General features: G+C 35.8%; 1 protein-coding gene across 3 annotated transcripts in view; it reads right to left on the bottom strand.

Moving 5' to 3' along the window:
- The window catches only part of ATP11A (ATPase phospholipid transporting 11A), a 110,950-nt gene that overhangs the window by 40,331 nt on the left and 49,196 nt on the right, over window positions 1-21,423 (bottom strand). For all 3 annotated transcript variants that reach the window (XM_051772817.1, XM_051772818.1, XM_051772819.1), the window contains exons 2-7: window positions 18,524-18,646; window positions 7,147-7,236; window positions 5,937-6,017; window positions 4,313-4,420; window positions 1,426-1,554; window positions 810-913 (exon numbers count right to left, since the gene is read on the bottom strand). In XM_051772817.1, the coding sequence (XP_051628777.1) occupies window positions 810-913; window positions 1,426-1,554; window positions 4,313-4,420; window positions 5,937-6,017; window positions 7,147-7,236; window positions 18,524-18,646 (635 nt within the window). The remainder of the gene's footprint in view (window positions 1-809; window positions 914-1,425; window positions 1,555-4,312; window positions 4,421-5,936; window positions 6,018-7,146; window positions 7,237-18,523; window positions 18,647-21,423) is intronic.

Here is a 21,423-nt window from a genome sequence, read left to right as displayed (position 1 = left end):
TATCTCAAAGCACATGATCTGAGGTTAACAACAGTAGATGTAAATCCGTATTCCAAATAGTCTTGACTATTTAAATTTTTTCTGGCCAACTTCTTGACAAATTTGATTAAATTAACAGTAGCTTAATCAGCCACATTACAAGGTAAAGTTCTCATATCAGGAGTAGAAGTGTTTGCCATTTTCTTGTTATTCATTTGTGCTCAAATGTTATTATTTTCATTCTGTAGTTTCTTAACAAGAATCTTTTTAAGTCACTTAAGCATTTTGTGAGTGTTACTTTAGTTAAAACTAGATAATATAATCTGTAAATCCACCTAACTGGGCACACATAAACTACAATACTTTGCAATATGCTGAAAGCAAAGGAATGAGTGATGGTGCCATAAGCAGCCTCTCCGCATTGTACAACACCCCCTCTTTCCCTGGAGGCTCCTTGAGAACTGCCTGTGGCATAGGGCTCTCTCACATACAGATTGAGTAAGGGTGCCAACATCAAGAACTACATTAACTATTAGTAAAGCTTAATTTCTTTTCTATTTTCAGATTAAAAAGGAATTGATGTTCTAAAATTTTCATCACCCTCCCCAGTGGATTGCTTTGTGCGATCTCTGGAGACCACTACCCGTCGGCACACCTGAGGGTGAATGACCTCCAGAAAAGGAGTATGGATGAAAGACTAACCTGACTTCCAGTTCACTCTGGGGTTCCCTCCAACCTGACAGATGCAGACAGCATCTTTTCATTATGATATTTTTTATAATTTATTTCTAGGGTACCTTAAATGAAACAGGTAAAAATTATTTTCTTACTTATAAAGGTCAGGCTGAGGTTGTTCACATTCAATGGTAGCATGTAGTGCATCGATTTCTTGTTCATTGTGAAATGCCTTTGTATCTTGAACAGCATAGTAAGTCTGGAGCGAATAAAATGGTGTAAAATAAATAAAAAAGGACAGATATACAAGACAGTAATTTGCACATGTACTTCAGATTGGCATGAAATACATTTACTCACTTTTACATAAGAGCTCATAGTTCAAATAAGATGCAGCGGTAAATGCTCCTACTTGGGCATCATCTTACATGGTCTTTTCCAACCTTAATGATTCTATGATTATGTGCCAGTACCTTGCAGTGTACTCACAAATCAAGTCATGGTGAAAGCATTTAAGTACAAAAAAGTTAGTGCACTATCTCTGAACCCTGCATTCCCAGATTGGACACAGACAAAATCACAAATAAATATGTTTTAAAACTTTTCATACAATAATGTTACTTTTAGAGAAATGAGATCAACTGGTAGAAATACAGATTATGCAAACTAGTGTATCTGCTCACATACATAAGCACAAAATCATATTGTGATCTGTGTAAAAAACTAAAAGCAAACTTTGCCTTAACAAGAAAATGTAGAACATTTAATTACTTTATGACTGGATTCACCATCCAAACTAGTTGTTGTAACAAAACATGTTCCATCTCCTCTACTGCTTGATAGAAATATTAAATCACATGGGAATGTTTCATCTTCTTTTACCATTACAATATCTCCAACCTAAGGAAAAAAACATAAGAAAATAAAATGCATTTATATAGCAGCCCAAATTTCAGATTTCAAAACTAAAACCTAGATTCACACAAATATTTTGAAAATTCACTAACTTTCATTTACACTAGGATTTTGCCAGAGAGCAAAGAACTATAGAAAAATCTCTGAAAAACAGAATTATACCTTGTGGAATGACTGAAGTCTACCTCTCCTCTCAGGATTGACCATTTTGCAAGTACTGTCTTATTAAGTTTTGCAACATTGTTTGAGAGATGGAAGACATTATCCCTGCTTCAAGACTGAATACAACAAAACACTGTTTCAAAACCAGCTGGAGACGTGAGTTACTCTCATTGGTTCTTGAGGATAAGCATCTAGTTCCAAATATTACAGTGAGATAGAAAAAGCTAAGAATTCCAAGTCTGCCAATGAACACAGGGTACATTTTTAGAATTTGTGACTAGAATTTGTCCATCCTGTTTTTATTTGCGTTTACAGATGAGCAAATGAATTTTTATTCATGCAGACATAGGCAGTATTTTGCAGCATGTTAAAGTATCACAGAACAGCCAACCAACTACAAATTCAAAATATTCCTGCAAATCAGTCATTTGAGAAAAAAGGCATTTGCTACATTTTTGGAGGTTACCTTTTACAAATAATTATAAACAAATTAACAAGTTGCAAAGACATACTCCATATCTTAAGAACATCAGAGTTTCAATAAAAATACCATCAAAAATATGTAATTCTTGCAATGTTTCGTGTAGGTCAACATCTGTTCAATATACTTTTATGTCATAATTCATCATAATAAGACTCAGCTTAATCATTGTTCTTGTCATGTGCTTATGAAGGTAAATTCCAATACCCTCAGCAGCTGGCAGGAGTCAGTTAATTCTAGTTAAGCAAAATAGCCTGACAAAAATCAGCAACATTAACATCTTAAAATAAAATTTTAGAATTATGATAATAAATTAGATTTATCTATTTGTAGATATGCAAAAGGCTTTTCTTTTCTTTTCTTAACCAATAGTGATGAAAAGTCTCAGATTGTACACCTGGCAGGGGAGAACACAAGCTATTAAGCGTACTTGCAACTATCAGGTATGAAATTCTCTTTTTCCTTAACCCAAAACAAATAAAAGTACTAGCACATAGCAACTTCTTAATAAAATACAAAAGGTGTTCCAGCAACATTTGTCACTATGTCAGCTAAAGATGCAAAGAGAGCAGAGACAGGTTCTTTTCAGTGGTGCCAGTCACAGGACCAGAGGCAATGGGCACAAACTGAAACATGGGAGGAATCCATCTCTTTTTCACTGTGCACTGGAATAGCCTGCCCAAGGAGGTGTTGGAGTCTCGTTCCTTGGAGATATTTAAAACCTGTCTAGTACATGGTCCTGAGCAAACAGCTCTTGGTGGCCCTGCTTGAGCTGGGGTGTTTGATCAGATAACCTCCAGAGACACCTGCCAACCTCAACCGTTCTCTGTTGCTGTGAAAAAGAAACCTCCTCTTTTAGCAAATCTTTTTCCTCTCTTTAATAGAATATCAAAAGGCTTTAGGTGCAGAAAGGTCTACCTTTATACAAATCTAGTTTGTTTTCTCATGTTATACAGATCAGAGAATTTTACCCATATTTACCCATATATACAGATATCCCTTTCCAAGCAAATATTTCCTATATCTGTCTCTCCTATCATTTACTTGCTCAATACACAGTCTCTGAAAAGCAAGGAATAGGGGAGAAATTAAGAAAACATAGGCAACAGATTAACTAATTGAATTCAAACCTCAGTTATGCAGTATTTTTTTTGTTTGGAATATTTAATGGGTTAGTTACACACACTAAATCCCAGCATGTGACATCTTAATCTGAGAAGCCCTAGACAGAAGCTATTACACTCAAAGAGAAGGTCACAGCAGAGAGGCTGTGAGCACTGTTGATGCCTTTATGCCCAAACACAGCAGAGCAGAAAAAGATACTGCAAATAAACATATTAAAAATAAGAAAATTTCAAGCACATATCTATCAAATTTTCTGAGTTCTAAAGAAAATGATGATAAAAAGTTAATCTGCTCATGAAAAGGGGGAAAAAAAAGACAGCAAAAATTAATTTCTGAAAATAACCCTCAAAATCTCAAGAAGGGAATGTAGCAACATTCAGAAGGTCAATGAAGAGACTGTGGTTTGCTGGGTAATGAAGAAAGCATTCAGAATGTGTTGTGTATATACGTATGCATATATCTGTATATATAGCATTGACTGTCACAATCATAATTAATAAATTATTAATGTGCATGATAGTAATTATGCCTCATCCCTGGGAGTGTTCAAGATCAGTTTGGATGAGGCTCCGAACAACCTGGTTTAGTGGAAGGTGTCCCTGCTCATGGTAGAGGGATTGGAACTGGATGATCTTTAAAGTCCCTTCCAACCCAAGCCATTCTATAATTCAATAATAATTGCAGATGACAGAAATGGAGTAAAGATAAATAATGAGATTAATTTCAAGTTAAAAACTAGAAAACGATAGGAACATTTATCAAAGGAGTTTAACTAGGCAAAGAAAGCAGAAACTTAACTAATTTATAAAAATACTTTATTCAAAGGCATTAAATTAAAAATTAGTATATTGTAGGTCTAATCTCCATAAAACACAATAAATGCTATATCATCATACTACATTTCTGTACAATTTACTTTACATGTAAAGTGTGTAAAGCCTGACTCCCAAAACCTGTTAGATCATAGTTACTTACTCTTAATTTTCGGCTTTGCTTTCTAACCAGTTTACCATGTTGAATGAAATGAACAGGGTATTGATTTATTGCATTGTCAGCTTTATGTCGCAGCCAATCTTCGTAACCCTAGAAAAGAGTGAAATGGAATGATGCAGTGGTGTACATTTGGCTACAAAGACACAGAATAGCTCTAGCTTGCAAGAAAAATCTTAAAAATTATCCTTGATCAAGATAAGGAAAAAAATATTCTCAGTAGAACAAATGGAATTGTGATACATATCAGTACTACAGTCATGCTGGACATCTATGAAAAAGAGCATTCACAATTACCACTGGTCAACAACATTATGTACTTTAATGAGGACATTTTGATGAATAGGGATGTTTCCAATGTGCAGAACAGTTTTATGATATTTAAGTGATCATCTCTTGCTCATGCTCTATTGTCACTTGAGTAAGTGCAAAGTACTTATAAAAGCAGTTGCCAAGTAGATAGAAGTGTACAAAATAGATCTGGAAAGACTGGGACTTTATCCTGCAAGATGATAAAGAGATGACCTGACTAGAGGTGGTCATACTTCCCAACTGTCATACAATTAAGCCAAAACTTTTAACGTTATATACAGTATATATAGTTGGGAAGAATTTTTCAAAAGACTGTGCAGTAAAACCTATTTTTATTTTCAATTATCCTATGAATTTGTGTTTCATACAAACAGACAAACTAAATAAAGGACAGGGAATCTGGAACTTTCCATTGAAAAGGTGATGCCATATGATAAAGATTGGGACTGACAAAGTCACCAGTGGTTAAGAGATGGAAAATACCACTTGTAGTCCGTAACATTTTTACATCTAATTCACTTGAGCACATTTGAAAATTCAACATAGAACAAAAGTATCACTTCCTTAAATACTCCCAGAGATAATCTGGGAACTCATAAGAGACTTTAAACTTTAGTGTATTATACTCCCAGGGGTTGGAACAGCTCCTCAAACAGGTCCCAAAATCTACACCAGTCACTGGGAGAAAGACCCAAGGAGATAGACAGAACTGTAGTAGTGGCACAGCATGTCATAACCTGGGCTTTGGTAGGTCATTACTAACAGTAACACTTTAAAATTAACCATTTCAAATCTTAATAGTTGAAAAGCCACACTAAAATAGTAGTTCTTGCATGTATCACAACTTGTGCTCAACAAGAAGAGCTGAATTCAACCACAGAATATACTCAATTATGTATAGTTAGCACTGTAAAGAAACAGAATCACAACTTGCCACAGCTTCTTTGAAAACTCATGAAGTCTGCATTTGGCATTAAGATTGCAAAGATAATTGGTTATCTATTAAGGAACAGTCAAAATTATCCTCTGTTTTGGGTCTGTCTAGAGTGGATCTTCACAGCAGCCCATATGCTGCTATTTTTTGTACTTGGGGGTAAACCAGTGTTGGTTATACCCCAGTGTTTTGCCTGCTGCTGAACAGTGCCTGCACAGGATGAAGGCTTTCTCTTAAACTTTCCCCCGCACCAGACCAGCAGGTTGGGGGTGGGCAAGAGGCTGGGAGGGGGCAATGCCTAGACAGATCCAAACTGACCTGACTGTTCCCTCTAATTTTACTTTTGCTAACTAAATTACTCACCTGTTTAATAGCTGTTACAGTGATGACAAATAAAAGTGGAAGTCCACTTGTAACTGGACTAGTAGGTGTATCAATAATTAACTGCAACAAAAGGAACAAATATTTTCTGGTTATATTTTTGTGAATGTAAGCAGTCAATCTTTCAAGTAAGATCTTTCAAGCAATCATTTTGCCACTCTGTTACAAGGCAGCAAGGAACTTGAATTAAGAAGAACAGCACTTCGATACAACTTTAAGAATATATACTATAGCGACAAAAATTAAAAGTTAGATGGTATAAAAAGATACAACACTGTAGTTAGATCATGTTAACATTCAGACGTTAATGTCTCACAAAAATATTGGCTTGCAAGAGTTTAAGGAAGTATTAGACTGGAAAGCTGTAGCTTTGGAGGTAAAATTATGGAGCATCGTTAGAAATTAGCACAGCACTGGCTTTACATGTTATACAATACAGCTGTTCTTATGCATGCAAAAAGTAAATCCTGGAAAACTGAGCTGCGGCTTCTGCAAACATAAACAAAGAGGTACAATTCAGAGAGGGAGTGCAAATGACAAAATCTAAATTGTCATGGGAATCCACATTACTTTTCTTTCTACAGAATCTGGTATGCAAAGTAATACAGGTTTCATTTAGTAAGATTTTTACTGTTTCGCACATTTAAGTGGTTGCAAAAGGTTCAGAATGAAGACACCTAGAAAGCAACACACTAGTTATTCATAGTACTAATTAAAAAACAAGTATTTATGTACCCCACCTAAGTAAACATCATACCAGTATCTATATTTCGATTTCTCTACAGACCCTGATGACACTACAATTGGAAAACTGATGCCAAGGAATTATTTTTATAAAATATCATGTTTTGCAAAACTAACAAAACTTTATCACCAACATAATTTATAATACTAGTTTTACTGATCTGGATGTTTAGTACAAAATAAAAATGACACTCATTCTTTTAAATTTTATCAAGACATGTCTTCCCATCAAACCAGTGATGGTATCAAACTCTCATTATATTAGATTAACATTTACAACCTGGAAATTAAATAAGACTCTTTTTGTCACATCATCAGTGTAAAGGGCTGTCCAGGCTCAACCATTTACCTTCTTAGTCATCAAAACCATATAATTTTTAAACCTTTTTAAACTCCTCTCTTTTTTAGAAAGAGTCCAGGAACTTACTGAAAAATGGAGATAGCTTACCTGAACAAGGAAAATGATGAGAAAGTAGAAGTTAGCTATTCTTCTGAATTGCTCAAACAAATTTTTTGGTACGAAGTTCCAAAATGTGTACTGAAAACAAATGCACAGATTATGAGTCTTTGTAAGAAAATTTTATTTACATTCTACGGAAAAAATTCAAAAACTTCATAATTCACATTTCAGGATTAAATTTAAAAAAAAGAAGTATTTTTGTTAGTTTAATAATTTACTGAAATTGAATCTTAAATTGACAATCATGTATTCTCAGAATCATATCGATTTTCTGAACTGTGATAATCTTTCTAATAGGGACTGTAATAATTTCTAACTAGCAACAATGCCCATTTGGGGATTTAGTTATGGAACAGATTATTTAAAGCCATCAATTGATTTTAAAAGCATCTTAGTCACTTCAAAGAGCACTTTTAATTCACTCATATGTTGTCTGCATGACTTGAGGAGATAGGTAGCAGTCTGAGAGTTAACTACACAGTCACAGCAAGACAACCAAATAAAAGTTGTCAGCCCCTCTTCTGTTCCTTGGCTAGGGCACAAACATACTCCTTAAGATAAAACTATAGTGGTGAATAAGAGTAAATGCATATTTCTCTACTGATCTTACCAATTATCAAAAGTTTTGTAAAATGACATAAGAAACAGTATATAAAACTGCAAACAGAAAAATGCTAAAATTTCAAAGGAAAAAAAATCATATAAAAGTGAGAAAGAAAGGATCTTACACAATCTAGTCCCCTTCTCCTACCCTGCAGACGTTCACCTACACTTTTCACACAGCTCACTCTGTAGATCCAGAAAATTGTTGCAAGGATAGCTTGATAGCTTATTGGAACACATGTAAAAATGTCTGCTAAAACTGTGTGAAAAGGTCTAAAAAATGGCTTGAGAAAACTAACACTGCATAGTCTTATTATCTAAATTATCCTTTGACACGTAATAAAATGACAACTCCAATAAAACTTTCATTTCAAAGGAGATGGGTTAAGAAGCTTATCCTAATTTATTTGCTCTGCTACAAATGTGCCTTGTCTCCTCATGGCAGATTGCACTTATACTTGCTGATAACCAAATTATTCCATGAGCTAGACATCTTTTGAATTTGGCCCTGAAGGCAAAGACAGACAGAACTCCAGAAGGGAAGTACTTCTATTACATCTGCAGACAAAAAGGATCCTTGAGAAGTATCCCTTAATAGTACATGAAGCCCTACTATATAGAATAATCTTTTTACTTCTTGGGAGTTAAAGCCTGGACAAGTGTAAGACATAGGAATGAAATGTTCTTTTTATATCACGTGCCAAAAATCAGTATCTATTCTAAATATGCCTTAAGTTACCACTTATCCTGGATAAGTGGTAAAGTCACATGTGAGTAAGCCAAAACTCAGGCAGGCAGACATGCAACACCTAGAAAAATCAAATGCTCTAGTTTTGCAATCAGAACACTTTTCATCAACAGGAATGCAGCTTGCACTGCCCACTACCTGGTTATTTATCTTGGAATTTTCAAGAAGAACCAGTTAGACTTGATTATAATTCCTTGCATAACAATCCTGGTCATTCAAAACTGCTGTTGTGATAGATGAAAATACAGATTCTATTCTACAACAATAATTGTATATTTTCATCATTAACTTTATCAGGTAAATTATCTTTGTTTTCTAATTCTATCCCTTTATTTTTCAAGAATCTCCATCTGCTGAGAAAGAAAAACAAATAGAGGTTTCAGTGAAAAAATTTTTGTTAACATTCTTCTGTTTAGCTCTTTTGATAGAAGTAGTGTTTTTTATATGGTAAAGAGGTTTTTTGACTGTTAAAAGTTTGATGATTTATACAAGCTCCCCAAATCACCTTCATTAAAAAAAACCATAATCTCTTATGCAGTGGCTTCCTCTTTAAATCTCCTAAAGGGTTATTTTACTAAATGTGTGGTAACAGCATATTATTGTCAGACTAGATATTTAAAAAATGTGATGGAAGAAGTCAAGTAAACCAACTAAAACGACAATCTATAACAAGGTTGAATGTTCACCTTTACCTAACTTAGTATCTGATCCTCCTCATATTCTAACCTCAGTTCACTGCTTTCTCTGTCAAGCTGTGGTCTTTCCCACAGCTCCACCTTTGGTCAGCAACTCTCTTAGCTGAATAAAAGTGAATAACCTGGGAACAGATTATTTTTGTGGTCTGAGAAGCAATTCCTAGAATGAATGCTCCTTTAACATGGAAGACTTGTTAAAACTTTATTTTTAAACAACCTGCCAGACTTTTAGCACTTTATTACACTGGGTTTCAGACACACAAAGTATGTCTTTACTCCACCCATTTTTCTTCAAAGGAATATTTGAAGTTTAGTCAAGAAAGAAAGACCACTAATAAGATGTCTAGCAGACTCACCCCTGCCCCAGCCATCAGTAGCTCAGAGCAGTATCTACAAATGGGTAATTAATGTTTAACAACCATAATCATTCCCCAGAGAAGCAACAGAGTGGCTGCTACTCAGAACAATATTTATGTCATGATTGCATTCAAGGCAGTTTCTCTACCCTAGTTAGGCAGGAACAAAATAAAAATCTGTAAAGGAAAGACATTAAAAATGATGATATTAAATGCATCAGATTACTGTGCCCAGAGTAAACACCATCTCTCATCTTCAGATACTAGTCTCATTCTTTGTAAAATCTGAAAAGCAGTCTATGTATATTTAACTGCCTTTTTTCACTGTAATTCACTTGAAGGATATAAGGTTATCCAAACAGTTACACACTATTTGAATAAGCTTTTAAGTTGGGGAAGGTTTCATTGATCTTCTTTAATTGCTACAATAGAAGCCACAGCACACATATGCTTTTTTGCATGCGGGAGTTAATACATCAAACAGCAAGAAGTAGCAGCTCCACATTCATCCAAGAGATGAACACATTGTGTGAACAGATGCATCTGAAGCACCGTGCAAGAAATTGTAAAATCAGTCTGTCTGGTGTCAAATCAGCATCATTCAAGTAGAGTTTCTTCCCATCTATAATTGCCATAGCACCTGCAGTGCTGGTGTACTTCTGTAATCATATGCTTGAACTACTCATGTACACCTTAACAGTATTCCAGCTTATGTCCCTGGTTTCATCTCACCAATGCACAAACTACTGATGCCATGTTGCTTTCAGCTCCAACACCTCCTTATTAGAGCCAGTCACATGAATTCAAAGATACAAAATAGTGTTCTTGACAATGGCTTGATTTTTTTAAAACACTGTACTTTGACCTTTTCATTTGATATCTACATGCCAGAATTCTGGCTCATATTTCAAGCTTCTCTTTCTGTCCTAAGAGGCAGGTATTTCCTTAAGTAAATGGAGAGTTTCTTAAGTAATCACTTGACATCAAAAGCTGGAGCAGTAAGATAAAGCACTCCATACTGCACTACTGAGTTCTGTCAACACCTCAGTTTCTTACACATTATTTGTTTTAAATAGTCAACACCTCTCTTCCAACCCATTCTGATTTCACTCACTTCCCCTCAATCTTTTTGACTATTTCATATAAACCCTTAAAACTATTATGACAAAAACATCTACTATGTTGCTTCACCCTGGTTTACATACATTTTCCTAAGCTGATTTTCATCCCTTCTGCAAAACAGAATCCATCCTGAAGACAGTAAATTCAGGGAAGTATAGAGAAAAGCTGAACAATAATTTTGCAGTCACTTGTGTCCATAGTGACTTCAGTATTTTTAATATATGGATTTTTATAGTATCCATCAGTTACCAAGAAACACTGCATTCTTAAAGCTGCAGTTTAAAAACTAGATTGCAGGCATGTGTGTCTATCATAGAATGGTTTGGGTGGAAAGGGATCTTCAAAAGACCATCTAGGTCCAACCTGCCTGCCATGGGCAGGCACACGTTCCACTAGACCAGGTTGCTCCAAGCCGCGGCCAATCTGGCCTTGAATGCTTCCACAGATGTATTATCCACAGCCTCCCTGGGCCACCTCTTCCAGTGCCTCGCCACACTCACAGTAAAGAATTTCTTCCTAATATTCAACCTAAACCAACTGTCTTTCAGTTTAAAGCCCATTCCCCCTTGTTTTATCATTAAATGCCCTAGTAGAAAGTCCCTCTTCATCTTTCTTGCAGGCCTCTTTTAAGTACTGGACACAACACTCTCTACATAATACCACCTTACATAGTATTATGCTATTAAAACAACATAAGCATTTAATATATTACATAGATATAATCATCCCCCTTCAACAGAATAGTTGAAAAAGGTCTGATCGAAAGTTTGACAATTTCCTTTAAATTAGTTTTATTTATAAAATGATTACTTTTTTGAAACACACTTTGTCTAACTCTATCACAGAACTGGCAAATCAAACTGTAGCAAAGGGTATGAAAGTGTAGGAAGTCAATAATCATCTGAAATCATAAGATCCGAGCTGAGAGCATGGCTTGTCTAACTCAAGTGACTTGCTTATAAACATATAGGAAGTCTGTAGAAGAACTGATCTAAATTCTTTAATGTATTAACTCAGTATCAAGTCTTTCACTTGAGGCAAAAAACTTCAGACTTCTGTGTTTATATGCTACTCAATAAAATTGGAATATTTTGAAAAATACTTTGCAATATTTATGGCAATTTGAAATGACTGTAGAAGGACAATTAACAATATTGTTAACGACAGTATTAACATACGTGTCATCTGCACAATGTTTATCGCCCCACTGAGGGAGGGACCCCTCTTTCTCCACATCACAAGGTTGTTCACATCACAGGGATCCCTGGGGAAGCTCTGCTACATGTAGGGCTTTTACAAGTGAATTAGAGCCACCAGTACATTCAGAGAAAGTGCAAAAATAAAACTGGTTCAGGGCAGTTAGATCAAATGGTGCCTACACATTTGAGGAACAAGCATACATATTTTGGTATAGGGTTTCTTAAAAACTGTTGCTAATAAAAAAGGAATTCTATTAAAACAAAGAAGCCTATCTTTAGTCATCCTTGTTTAGCAACTCTCAATCTTATAATACAAGCTATTAATTCCAGGAACTCCTCTGACAAGGACACTCCTCAGTATCTGTAATTATCTAATTATAATTTTAAAAAAACAAAAGTAAATCTTACAGCACAGATGACTGACTGAAGACAGAAGTCACAGAGAATGTTAGAAAAACAGAAGAGAAAGTGTGTGAGAGTAAGTAAACTTCACTTTCTTATATGTGAAGTGAGGAAAAATTACACCTGTCCTCCCTGGTGTTAGGTTTGGATCTGCTTGTTTTGCTTCCTTCTGCTTCTCTCTTGCTACATGCAGACTCCATACTGACACAAAAAACTTAAATTAAAGACTCTGTTAGGGATAGTACCAGCAGAGTATAAAATATTGCTAATAACTGTGGACCAAGTCATGGGAAGGGTAGATGGCTTCTCCTGGGAACACAAAGGAGGTTGCAGAGAGCTTTTGCCCTGGAAATCCCATCCAGGGATCCATCATCAAAAGCAAACAGGAGGTCTTCCTTGCTCTCTCTAGGCACTGGCAGTTATCCACAAAAAGAAATTGCATTATTGTGCCTGGAAGGAGCAGTGCACAACCATGGACTCACATCCCATCTCAGGTATCGTTATCCCTGAGCTGGCATCTTAGGGAGTCCAATCGATTAAAAAGTATTTAAGCTTGACTGCCAACAATGGCTTCTGCCCCACGCACTCTCTGGCACAGTTGGGCACATCTGACTCTTCAACCCTTGCAGCATCGGATCTGACCTCCTGCTTCAGCCAGTGTGGCTGTGAGTCAGTGGATTACCTGAGCTCAAGGTGAGAATTCTGTGTTATAGCTGCTTTTAAAGCAGAGCAGTATGTTCACACTGGAAGGTTCACACAACACTCCCTGCATCAGTCCCTGTCCTATACACATTGGTGTATAATCACCCTCTCTGCCCACAGAGAGTATTCTACACAATTATTTATCAGCTTCACATGACAAGGCCTATTCTCACTGTGGGCTTAGGATGCTTTTTTGACTTTTAGATGTTACTGCTCAGGGCTGTGTTTGAACTCCTTATCTTGAAACTGCTATCTCATGGCCCTAGAGAGGCCAGACAAATCTTCCCAGTTACGAAGCATCACCTTGGAGAAGTGTAGGACAGCCTAGGTCTCTTCTGGGTTCCAAGTGGCTCATCCTGGTGGAGGTATTTTAATATTTCCTTAAGCTTCAGTATTAACATTTCTTCTAAATGTGGCAACAAAATGAGAAATCAGAGCACACTCGGTCTTTGTGGGTTTATAGTGGCACTATAAATGAGTGTTGCACAGAAGAGGTACAGCACAAGGGCATGAATTTCTGCTGAAAGGAATATTTCAGCATCTGCTGAAATATGTCAGAATTATTTAACTTTATTTAACTATTAGTCACTGCAATTAAGATGACTCACAATTAATCAGATTAGCACTGAAGGTAGCTAAAGTTTCTCTTGCAATGTATAGTACTCAAAATGCAGAATTAGTTTTAGGCCACTATCATAGAAATCAATGGATCAGTATTTGATGAGAAGTCCCAAGGAAACAGGCAGACAACAGAACACTGCAGTATTTGTGAAACAAAACCAGGATCACTTCAGGTCCACGAATATAGTATACAGAGTTTCAAAGCAGGAGTTAATAATACTACTGTTTCCCCATCTGAGTTCACCTTATTGCTTCTTTATACGAAGAACAGGAAATAAAGCTACAGCACAAGAGAGCATTTTGTGATTTCAAATAATAATTTAACTTCAGTGACATCTCTTTAGGCAAATTCTTCAAGTAACAGGTCTGCATCCACTGTAGATTCAACCTTGCATTTCATTGAAGAGTCATATCCCAATACTCCTCAATATCATCATTTGGGAGTTGAGGACCTGCTGTCTCCAGTTATGTTGGTGACCTAGGCACAAGTGGGTTCTGTAGCTGTAAAAATTTCTCTTCACGAAACTACGACAGGACTAGTTTGCACTAGACAGGAGCACCACCAGAAAATACTACGCACTGATTACTCCCAGACTGAAAGAAAAAAGACTTTCTATGTCTCTCTAGCCCAGCTTTCTCTATGGGTAGTATGGAAAAAACAATTAGATCTCCTGCCTGAAGTTCCTGGGTTTTCTAAGTTTGTCAGCTGTCTCAGACACACAGGGAAGTCTCTGACCTCTTATTCAACAGGCTATTCCTATCCAGGCATTTCTGAAATTTTTGGTTCTTTCTTGTGCTTCATTCTTTAGGTTGTCTGTCAAAAGCCATAAGCAGCTGTAATTAAACATGTTTCTACTGAACTCCATACTGTTGTCTCAAAAGAAGATTTTATTTTTGGTACAATTTTTCTCTCTGTTCAAGAGACAAATCTACATATTCAGTTAGTCTTCAGTTCATTGATTCAGGTGGAATGGGAGATGCAAATCCCTACTTTGTCTACAAAATGAGATCTTGGAGGCATAGCAGTTCTATAAAGATATCAGATCAATTTCAGGATAAGATAATTCAGATGGTGAAAAATATTAACAAATTAAAAACAAACTAAAAACATCATCATGCCACTATATTAATCCCTAGTTTGTTGTGTATTGAATGATCTGCACATGCCTCAAAAACTCTACAGCTGATGTGGGAAAAAGTAAGACCAACTCTGAGCAAAGGTATGAACTAGCTTCCACACAAACAATTATTGAACAGGTTAAGGTCATTCTGCCTGGAAAGGAATATAGTGGAAAATCAACGGAATCAAACAGGGGATAAAAGTTATTTTCAGATTCAAAGACTTCGAATACGAACTCAAATTAACACAAAGTTACAAAATGAAGGTTCATAGTTTCTTTTGGCAAACTTTTCTACAGTTTAACTGTACCTGAACCATGTATTCTGAGAATTTACATGGGTTTAAAAGGTATTGAATTAAAGACTATTAAAAACAAAATCATACCTTTTGGCTCACAAATGGCTAAGTCACAGAGAGTATTCTGAGGAAGTATCACTCTATAAGTACTTCTTCTTGCATACTCCCCTAAGGATCTACTGCTGGTGACAATGTACTGTGACAGAAGGATCTTTAGCAATTCTTAGCTGATCAGGCACATCTCTGTACTACTACACATGTACAGATACTCTGTTTAGCATACTGACTGGGGTACTCCCAGCACAAAAAGCTTGGACCTTAAGGAAGTTTTGTATTAAAAAGTTATTTCATGATTTATCAGTCTTTAAAAAAAATAAGACCCTTCTGTTATCCTGTGTCAGAAGAAGGAACAAGGTTGTTTCCTACCCAGTTTTGCTAACTGGTACATGGTTTAACTTGGTTTCCTTTTGACCTAGCAGTTCTCTTAAAACGTAATTTCAAAATGTGTATAATTTGTTAAAGAATAAAAGCAAGCCACCTCCCTGCCAATTCAGTTGCTTTCTTTCTTCTCATTTGAAACATTAGGTTTTTCTACCAGCTGACATTTTGCCATGCTGCATCACTGTCATGTGATAAATTCAATCAAGGGCACATAACAACCACTTTAAAGGCTAACACCCTAGGCAGTTGAAGTAGCTAAAAGTCAGATCAACATAAGGATCCACATTACAAAGGTCACTATCTCTAGAACATAAACGAACTGCTTGCACAATCCAAAAGACATAAGTTTTTTGCCTCTATTGTTTCAACACAGCCCTTCTGCAATACACTCTTAAAATCATAATTGAACTAACACATCAAACCAATAGAACACTTATGTCTTGCCCAGGTCTGTCTCTAAATTTTCATGACCAGGAATGTGTCATTAAGTAGACAGAGTATTAATCACGTTCCACTGTGACTTTGCAATATACAAGAAATATCACTCTGTACTCAAATAAAATAACTATCTTGCTGACACCAGGAAGCCTCTGCTGAAGCACAGTGAAGTAAGTATACCTTTGGCAAGACTAGGAAAGTTTAAGATTCATATTATTGCCAGCTGCTGTCTTTTTCAGGTTATTATGACATGACATTTGTTAGTACAGCAGCACACAGACAGACTAATTGATGAGGTTTCCTCATGATTTTAAAACTACCCTTTTTAGAAATTCAATGTGTCTTAAATTGGTAAAACATGTACTTGAAAGTCCGGAGTTCCTCATCCTTGAAGAGCAATCATGTACCTTCTTACATAAGCACTTAAGACCTATAAAAGCACAGCTGAAAGTCTGTCTCCCCGATGAAAGATGAAGTGAGTATCCTTCACGGCTCAAGTAACAGTACACAGTTTGCTTGCATGTATCTTTATTCTATTCTGACAATTATGGATTTGCCACCTTTATGTGGTATATTTGATAATTTTTCAGGACACTTATGTCTGTGTTTCCTGCATTCTAATAGATGCCCCCAAAGCAATTAAGGGACAAGGACAGGGGGAAAAGTTAAAATTAGTTAGCTTACAGAAGCAGAATGAATGCAAGTCAAATCACAGTGGTGCTCTTTATTCAGGCTGTTTGGGATGGTGCATGTAAATAAGAGTTTTCTTGAAAGGGACAGCACAGAAACTTCTCATATACAGGCAACTGTCAATAAAACAGCTTTCAGCAGTCTAAAGAACTGTTCAATATTATAAAACATTTCTGTGAACTCTGTTCCCTCCTGAAATATCACTGTATTTACTTTCACAAAGACAACCTATATTTTATTTTTAAGTGAGAGAAATTTAATCAATAAACAGAAAAACTGAGAAACATTGTATATATATATATATAAAATGTATATATTTTCACTAATACCTGTGGTTTATGAAAAAATATTTACAGACACAGCTCACAACTAGAGTTTCACATTAAAAACATTCAACTAAATATACTTTATATCCAAATAAAAATACAGTGAAGTCTCCTTTCTGAACTAGTTGAAGTCATACATATTTACTAATTGCTGCCAGGGATTCCTCAACTCAATCCAGGTCTAAGTCATACTTAAAAATCTCACTCTGTAACAGTAACTTGAAACTTCCACTAATTTAATATTCACAAAAAAGTGTCAAAACACCTTGTAGAGTTGAGCAGGATGGTTTTATTTCAAAAAGTATCAGCCATAACTTCAATGACTTTATTTATATAAATCCCAGATGAAACATATGAGATGAAAAACAAGAAGACTGTCACAGGAGTACCAAAATTTGCATAAAATGTGTTTACTCTTCCATAATTCAAAAGCCAATACAAATCAACATGTAGAGCACAGGATTTACTACTGTATCAGTTTGACTGTACTTCATCTGGATTATTCACTGCATTACCTTTTGAACAATCTAATTAAAGACGCTTAGATACTATGCTGCTTGTCATTATACTGTTTCTGAATGAAGTACAGAGAGAAGGTACTAAAATGCAAAATCTCACATGACACCGCTTGTGAAAAGTGTGGGGTTCATTACAGCTTTGCCATTATGTTAATGGATGGCAAGTGTTTGGATCCACGAGAGTAAACACTCAGTTCCTTGAGATCACAATGCTACTAAGGTTCTTCAAGTGTCTGTGGATTTGACACACTGTTCAAAAAGAAATTCTCTCAGTAAAGCAGCTATTCTTTTGAATTCATTATTTCATAATTGGTTGGAGGCGTGTGCTCACAAAGATTAAAATCCAAACACACTAATAACTTGGACTTCTTGAGTTGTCAGCTGCAAATGTCCATTTTTTCATGCCACTGCAACCCAAACTTTTGGCTAAGCCAAACCAGCAGGAGAGTAACAATATCCCAACTGTTCACAGAAAGCTGCTGAAACTTATGGAAGTTAAAGCTTACTAGTTGAAGTGGGGAACAACTCAAAGGTTTCTTAAGGGCACAAATGTATCACAATACCAAGCCTTTAAGAATAATTCACACTTGCATGTGTATAACAAAAATTATTATTTCTATGGGGTTTTGTCAATATGAGCTTTTGAAGGGAATGACATTTATGCTGGAGATAGCATGATGAATTTAAGTGCTCCACAAATGAAGCTATTTCTAGTAATTTGAGGTATTGCTTAGGATTACAAAGGATGCAGTCTTTACTTGGAGTCTTTACTCCAGGATTGCCCCAAATGAAAAGTGCTTTCTTACATTCTTTCTTACTTTTCCTTTGTGGAAAAGCACATTACTCAAAACTGTACTATATTATATACTACAGTAAACAATGTAGTCATTTTATTTCTATTCATATTGGAGGCAATTTGGCTATTAGTCTCTGTAGAAGGAATAAGATACCTTCATTCTACCTTTGCTGGTCAGTGGAAAGAAAAAACATGCAGGAAGTATAGGACAAAATCTTGAAAGAGATAAATGAACACATACAAAATAACTTCAGCTCATTTATGTACGTGAGTGAAAGAAAATATTACTACCTTTGATGAGACTATTCGGTTATCTGGAAATCTCTGTGGAATGTAGGCTTCAGTGCCTGGAGGTGGTTCACGATGCCCAACATAAATAGTCCGACTGTCCACCCAATTCTCTTCTCCAGCACACTATTGGGGGAAAAAGTTGTGTCAGTTCATTCAGTATTTCTGCAGTAAGATGAATTAACCAATCATGTACCTGATCATTAACACATACACAGCCACCAGTGCTGTGGTATAGTACAGAACATATTCCTAACACTTAGAGAAGCCCAGGCACCAGCAATTTCAACATCATCATATGGTCAATTTAAATATTTAAATAGTCATAATATTAAACTCAAACCCTCTGATTTGTGTTGTAACAATGCATTTACATATACTTTTGTTAAGCATGTTGGAGGCAAGATTCTTTTCTGCATCTTCAACAGCTACATCTATTTAGTATGTTAAATATGTCCTGAAAGTGCTCCTGGGCACTGGTGCTTGGTTGTCTGTCTCTATGGGTGAACTGTCAGACTGCTACCAAGGAAACTAACCCCAGACACAGAGCATGAGTTTGGTAGTTAATGCAGCCAAAGCATCATTCCCCAGAGTAGATGGATGTAGGTCAGCAGTTCTTGACAATAAGAGTTTAATCAGATAGATGTGGTACCCTCTTTTCTAGCTAGACTTGCTGTCAACAGTAACAGGTCCATTTACTTTACTAGTACACACTTAACTAATAAGTCTAAAATAAAATTTAGTTCTCAAACTTAAACATTTAACATTAAACATCTGAACATTTCCTTCATTAATTCGTTCCTATATGATTTTGCCACTGCCTTAAGTGCAACACAGGCAAAGACCAAACTTTCAACATAATTTATTGTTAAAATACACACATGAAATCCTGCAATACTCTGCAAATCTGGAGCAGTTAAGCTAAAAAACAATTATCTATGTGATGCACATGACTTTCTTGGGGGAGGGGGGAAAGGAAGGAACATAAAGAGAAAACCTACTGGACTCAGACTATTAAGCAAAGAATGGCTGAGTAGTCATCAAGTAAAATGTAAAGTGAAGTAGGAGGCTTAAAGAAAAGCAACTTCTGCTATCCCAGACATTTAAACAAGAGGTAGATACAAAGGACCCTAAATTATTACTATTTCTTGCACATGACAAAAATGAAGGCATTATGTTCAGAAGATACCAAAGGGCGAAATTACAAGACTAGGCATAAAATTAAAACCAAAAAGTAAATCCAGAGTTTTCCTTGGCCATTTTAATGTATTATTCAATCTTCAAGAATTTGAAAGAGTCCAACATATTAAAGGAAGACAAGCTACTCATAAACGAAGTAAGGGTGACAGCCATTCATAAGACATGCCAATGGCTTAGTTAGAGCTTATGCTAAATTCTAACTGTCCCTGATTCAGTGGGAGTGCACGTACAACATTCCTCACGTGCCAGGTGTAGCATGACTTGAAATCAGGATGTGGGTTAGTTTAAAAATCACACTGTGTTTTCCAGCTAGACAGCTCTTCCCATATCACTGATTAGTCTTCTCACAATCCAAAGTAAAGTGCCACTTCTGAAGACCAGGTAGGATTCTTTGAGCAAACCAAAATAACTTGGAAGGAAGTAAAACAATGAAAATGTTTCTATATTACACCTTACTTCTACAAAATGAAAAAAAATGCTATCTTTTACCATTTTATACACAATATTTTTTCATCTTGTCAGTGCACTGAATGTAAAATGCACACAAATTCTCTATTAACACTCTTGCCAAGTAATACTCCTAGAAATGCAAGGGAATGTGAGATATTCCTGTATAAGATGTTAAACTGTACAACATTTTTAAATTTTTCATAAGGATAGACATTACAGACATAAAAGCAACACAAAGATTACTCCTGATAAGTGCCAGAGTTCAGAGATGACTATGTAAAGGGCTAATGGGAATTCCACACATGAAACTTTGAACATCAAGAAGAAAGCCCTCAGCTTCTCCTTCCCTCTACACAGCCTGACAATTTATCTCTTGTATTTATTACAAACCAGTCCAAGACAGCTTGACAAGGTTGTTAGTTCAGAAAAACATTTTTTTAAAATTTCACTGTATAAATTGAATCTTTATCACAACTCAGTTAAAATGGGCCTCTGAAATTACCCATGAAGCTGCAAAGTACAAAAGACAAAGCTCTAAACAGCATTTTCCTACCATCACCACGAGTTTTTACAGGTCTGATGGCCCTGGAGTACTGTGTCAACACTAAGTAAATCAATTTAATGTTGCACGCTGGAATTTATATCCCTAGAAAAAGGCTCTACAAAATTTACTTTAAGCATGGATATAAAACCGAGACAATCTCTTCTATTAGCTTAATTGGATCTGGTTTTATCACAAATTGATAAATTCACCACAAATGTACAAAACCAGATCTAACTTAATTTTAACTATCCACTAGCATAAAAATTTTTTACTTTTCAATATGTTAATGGAAGGTACAAAATAAATGCACTTTACTAACCTAAGTCAACAACTTCAAGCCTCCAAATCACTCACAATTCAAGTGTAAAAATTTAGCAGGAAAGAGTAAGGCTCTGTTTTCCAGTGAGGTACAAGCTCAGTGCATAAAGTAGCATGCATTATGCACTATGACCATCAGGAAACTCACTTGTGTGAAGAAAAAGATGCTTTTAGAAAAGCAGCACTAAGTCAAGACACAGGCCACTTAAAGAAATCAAAGCACACCAACTGAATGTTTGGTAATGCCAAGCTACAAAGACAACCATGCTGATCCAATGATTCTTTCAATGCTCAGGTACTGTACATGAGAGATGACTCACAGAATGACAGAGCAACTGAAAAAAGCAATCTGATACTGCTGTCAGAACAATTAACTATATTCACTTCTTTT

The sequence above is a fragment of the Manacus candei genome, unplaced genomic scaffold (genome assembly GCF_025592945.1).
Source record: "Manacus candei isolate 608988 ecotype Guabito, Panama unplaced genomic scaffold, ASM2559294v1 h1tg000159l, whole genome shotgun sequence".
NCBI classification, from domain to species: Eukaryota; Metazoa; Chordata; class Aves; order Passeriformes; family Pipridae; genus Manacus; species Manacus candei.
The sequence above is the reverse complement of the archived record's forward strand: the minus strand, read 5'-3'. Positions and strand labels throughout refer to the sequence as shown.